The sequence below is a fragment of the Gymnoscopelus braueri genome (assembly GCF_963280865.1).
Source record: "Gymnoscopelus braueri genome assembly, chromosome: 21".
Taxonomy (NCBI): Eukaryota; Metazoa; Chordata; class Actinopteri; order Myctophiformes; family Myctophidae; genus Gymnoscopelus; species Gymnoscopelus braueri.
In genome coordinates, this window is record NC_137623.1 from 25,368,874 (window position 1) to 25,374,044 (window position 5,171).

At 40.3% G+C, this 5,171-nt stretch overlaps 2 protein-coding genes across 3 annotated transcripts in view; both read right to left on the minus strand.

Annotated features, from left to right (window-relative positions):
* Window positions 1–1,300: 1,300 nt before the first annotated feature.
* Window positions 1,301–3,339, minus strand: c1qtnf9 (C1q and TNF related 9; the record flags this gene model as incomplete). The annotated part of the gene is made up of 3 exons (XM_080417311.1): window positions 1,301–2,070; window positions 2,943–3,005; window positions 3,150–3,339. 3 exons carry the CDS (start codon window positions 3,337–3,339, stop codon window positions 1,301–1,303), a joined length of 1,023 nt encoding a protein of 340 aa, XP_080273437.1.
* A 1,206-nt stretch (window positions 3,340–4,545) lies between these two features.
* The window catches only part of tagln3b (transgelin 3b), a 4,552-nt gene continuing 3,926 nt past the window's right edge, over window positions 4,546–5,171 (minus strand). For both annotated transcript variants that reach the window (XM_080417316.1, XM_080417315.1), the window contains exon 5: window positions 4,546–5,171. This exon is cut by the window's right edge and continues 573 nt beyond it. The gene's annotated coding sequence lies outside the window, so the exon portion shown is untranslated.

Genomic DNA, 5,171 nt, shown 5'->3' on the forward strand with positions numbered 1-5,171 from the left:
TTGAACAGGACACAGTCGCAGCATCACTGTGCACTTGTTGCACTGATTAAGGGGAGGGGCCATCGGCTTGGTTACGATGAGCTTATTGGTTGACCGGACCGTGACCATTCCACGACAGCCAATCGCGGATCAATTGGGGCAGTGGTGGAAGAAGTACTCAAATTGTTTACTGGAGTAAAAGTCTCAATAATGCAATGTAGAAATACTCTGCAACAAGTTAAAGTCCGGAATTCAAAGGTTACTTGAGTAAAAGTACAAAAAGTATTGGCATCAAAATGTACTTAAAGTACCAAAAGTCGAAAGTACTCATTATGCAGAATGTCCCATTTCACAACTTTTCAAATGTTATGTATACATATCTTTTGAAAATATTAGATCTACAAGCTCACAAGGCAACGCATTGCAACGCATTGTGAGCTTGTAGATCAGAAGTTTAAGGTAGGTAATAATAGGTATTAATGTATGATTAATGTATGATTTCTAACAATAATCTAAAACTACAAAGTAACTAGTAACTAAAATTGTCAAATCTAATGGAGTAAAAGAACAATATTTGCCTCTGAGATGTAGTGGAGTAGAAGTAAAAGCATTGAAATTTGGAAATACTCCAGTAAAGTAAAAAAAAAGACTTCAAAATTGTAGTTAAGTACAGTACTTGAGTACATGTACTTAGTTACTTCCCACCACTGTCCGTGATCTGAAGACGCGCCCACATACAGTTTGATGCGTCCCATTGAAGAAAAAGGTGCAGCGTTGAATGAGCAATACAGACGTCTCACTACTTCTTTTTTTTTGTGCTGATTGGTATGCACTTTCTCTGAGCTATTATTGTAAAACAAACAGGACTAGACAGTCCAGTTATTTGGCATTGCATTGTCCTCATGCATACTGCTGTTTAGCCTACATTAGCAATAGCAGCTGAGCCCATCCCCATTGTGCCACCCACACCGCAGATAATTAGTTTAGGATGTTAGTCATTCGTTGTTGTTTTGTAATTTTGTGAACAATGTAGCCTACATGGGGAGGTTTCATCAGACAATCATTTTTATTCAGTAGATCTCTTGTTTTTTTAAAGGAGACCACAGAGGTGGAAACATTTTGTTTTGAACAGTTGAATTACCCTCCCCCCCAGCAACAACACACAAATGAGTGTTTATAGTTTATTTTAATTACATAGCAGGCCTACTGAAGATGAAAATGAATACATGTAATTTCAGTAAGATGTGAGATTAGGATAAAATACCATACACTACGAGAGTACATTTTTGACAAGCAAATCTCTCTTGACACACTGCCATGATTAAGCTCCAAAGATTATAAATCCAGAGAAAGTCGTGTCGTCATCTTCATCAGCAAAGAGCCCGTTGAAGAGCTCCCCCCCAACTACCTGCAGCCACACCCTGTCTCCCACGTCTAGGTGCAGGACAGCGCCCCCTGCTGCCTGGTCTTCACTGCTCTGGTAGTTATCCGTGGTGTGAATGACCTTTGCCCCGTTCTTCATCAGAGCCACCTTGACATTTCGGGAGAACACTGTGATGTAGTAGGCAAAGTAATAAGCACCTGCCACGGCGCATGTAAACCTGCCAGTCTGTGGGTCGTAGTGACTCTGCTTGTTGTATATGATTTTGTCAAACCGGATCGGTGCATTCGGCGCTGGGAGTTTAGTGAATTCTGTGAGACCCACAGAGAAAGCACTTCGGGGGAGGATGAATGTTTCTCCCTTCTCGCCTCCATCTCCCTTCTCCCCTCGAGTTCCTCTCTCCCCCCGGTAACCCATGGTGCCTTTGTGCCCCGGAACACCCATCTCCCCCTTTGGGCCAGGTCTTCCAGGAGGTCCTAAAGGCCCCTGAATGCCTCTGTCTCCCCGGGTGCCAATTTCTCCTTTTGGCCCCTCAGGTCCAAGAGGACCCACTGCCCCCACAGGCCCTCCGGGCCCTGGTAGTCCGAGCTCTCCCTTATTTCCTTTCAGGCCAATGGGTCCCTGGACTCCTTGGGGCCCCATTTTCCCAGGTGGGCCCCTTTCTCCGTTGTCACCTCTTTTTCCTTTGGGCCCTAAAGAGCCAGCTGCACCTGTAAACGACAAGGTTAGCTTTTCCAGCTTAGGGGTGCAATGAAAGCTATTGAAAATCATACTGAATTGTACACAGCAAAATCCTCAGGGTTAATTTGAACTCTGAGGGTGTTAAAAACTGACACAGATTACCCTTAAGGGCACATTGTTACACTCTCAGAGTTTAATTAAGTGGATTAGTCTGCTGAAACAGTGTTCAGCCTGAACTCTGCCTGAACATTAAAGGAGTAGTTCACCCAAAAAATTACTTATTTTCTATCAATTACCCATGAAGACTTGAATTCATGGAGAGTTTTTAGTTTTTGTTGCATTCCAGAGCCAATAATTTGATGACCGGCGGAGTCTCCGGTAGGAGACACAAAGAGTCCACTACTGAGTATCCTATTGGCCGATGACCCGGTCATCAAATTATTGGCTTAGGATTGCGACAAAAACAGAAACATCTCCATGAATTCAAGGCTTCATGTGGTGTGTAATTGATAGAAAATACGTACTTTTTTGGGTGAACTACTCCTTTAAATGGTAACATTTTAAAGAGTGCATTAGTGATGTAAAATAGTCCAATCACATTTATTCAATATGTCAGTATGTTATTTTTATAAACAAACAATATTCTATTGGATTGGCTGGATGGTATACCCCAAAAAACCTTTGAAACTCTGCCTATACTATGTCTTAATAGTGAGTGCTATTGTTACTATTCAATTACTATGTATTTGAAAAACATGACACAGAATGACTAGAAACTGTGACGCATAAACAAAATGAAGATGCATGTGCATTGTAAGCATAGGTGAAATATCTCTCCAAGATATTACAAATGTATGACCATCACTTTACAGTTTTGTAGTTCATTTATAAAAACACCTACCCAATTCCCCTTTGTCTCCTTTAAGGCCATCCTTGCCTGGAGTTCCACTAGCTCCAAGTTCACCTTTATCAATGAAATAATTGTGCATTAAAAAATCTTGAAACTGATGCATAAAACCTTGACAGAGGAAAAGTGCAGCGAATAGATATAGGCTAAAGAGAATTGTAGATTATTTGATTTGGGTTGAACCTCTTTCTTCTAACTTACCGCGATCACCTTTGTCCGCTCTGAGTCCATCTCGACCATCTCTGCCTGGTAATCCATTGTGTCCAGGGTCCCCTGGTATTCCTGGATGTCCACAGACACATCCTTTTGGCAGAGTAGTTTCTGCCTGTGCAAGACACCTCGCAGCCAACAGGAGGAGCAAAAGAGTGACGCTCAGTCTTATTCGCAGCATTGTCCTTGATGCAAACTAAAAGATTGCAGTGTTAAACTTTATAAGACTCAAACAACTGCAAGCCAAGTTACTGTACACTAATGTATAACATGCACAGTGCAAGCACACCAGCACATCTATAAGTAGTTATCAAACCCACATCAATACTAACCCATGGAAGAAATGGGAGCAAAATAAAAGACAGCCAAGGCACCAACCAAACAAAACACTGGATAAGAACTTTGGACAACGATAAAGTTTGTCCACTAAGCCCCCATTCCATTGGTCAGGCTACTTTTTGGTTTACTTATTGTTGCCTCCCGTCAGTTACTCAGTTCCCCATCGCCCATGCTCCTCTAGATGGCTCTCCTTTCCCTTCGGAGCTAATTATCAGCTTGGACTCAACTTGTGGCACCATCTAGAACCAGTAAAGTCCAGGGTAAACTGTTGTGCCTTTCTTTGTCCTTAACTGCTCAAGTGTTCAGTGCAGCAGCAAATGTTTCAGTCATGCGACCATCATGATGATGATCGCATGACTGAGACGTTTGCTGCACTTCACACTTGAGCACTTTATTGAGCATGTCAAAATAAACAGAAAGTTATTTTCTTAGTCTCGGTCAAAGGAGTCATCCTTGGTCTTTTTTCCACTCTTTTACCATCTAGGACCAGCCCATGAACCACGTAACAAAGATTCACCTCTCTTCCTGTAGTGACTCAGTGCAGGATATTAAACTTAAATCATGCGAATTACTGTACATGCTGTCACAACATTTTCACATGGATGGGTAACTCCTATTTAATAGTGTTGTGAGAGAACAATATTGGTATGCAAGACAGAATGATAGACTGTAACATTTCAACTCTAACCTTTGATTTACATGTTTCAGCTATTAAGAAGCTTCCAGTTAGCTGATGGAAACTATTAAGAAGAAAATAAGTTAATTCATGCATGCTTTATTATCATCCGAGCTATTTGAAAGATTTATCATTATTAACATGACCCCATAAACTGTACTACTGCCATCAACTTTGACCTTTTCAGTTTGTGCTCCAAAGCCCAACCCAGTCCTCGGTAGAATGACTTTATTTATACTCATACCATTCTATAGATGCATGGCACTTTCTCTTTCTAATTACAGTACAATCTCAGTATAATGTAACATATTTATAGTTATAGCAATATAGTTATGGCATTTCTTCTTTATTAAACAATATCACAGGGGAAGACTGGAAGAAACAGTTCTATAACACAATAATGGTCATGAATTATACTATTATAGTGCAAAATCCTGAGTTTAACTGAGTGTAAAAAGTTTCCCTTACAGCACAATTTTAAACCCCTCGATCTCCTTACAGCTATCAGAATGCCTCAGCTTTATCATCTCATAGACCTACAAACAATTAAGTTTACATTTTTTTTTACAAGTTTACTTTATTTCAGCAACATTTTACATAACAAGCCTCGAGATATAAATATATTTCCAAAATATAAACATGACAACATAAAAGTGCACAATAGAACTAGAATCATACCTGCAACTAAAAATGGTAACTTCACTTTCATACACTTGGCCTGAGCAAAACTGGACACATTATAGGCTGATCTTTTCTAACGCATAACCCTTAAAAGACCAACGTCCATAATGAACCAAACATATCAGAGTTCGAAGTTTGAGGCCAGTATAGCAGGACACAGTCTCTGTACAGTATTTCCTTAACCAGGCACAATGTGATGGTGATTTGGTTACATAGGATACAGCAATAAGTCTTCACAGACAAGATTGCAGAGACATCATCAGTCATTGAGTTCTATTATAAGGTGAAACAATAATACATTGTAACAGTCTGTCCCA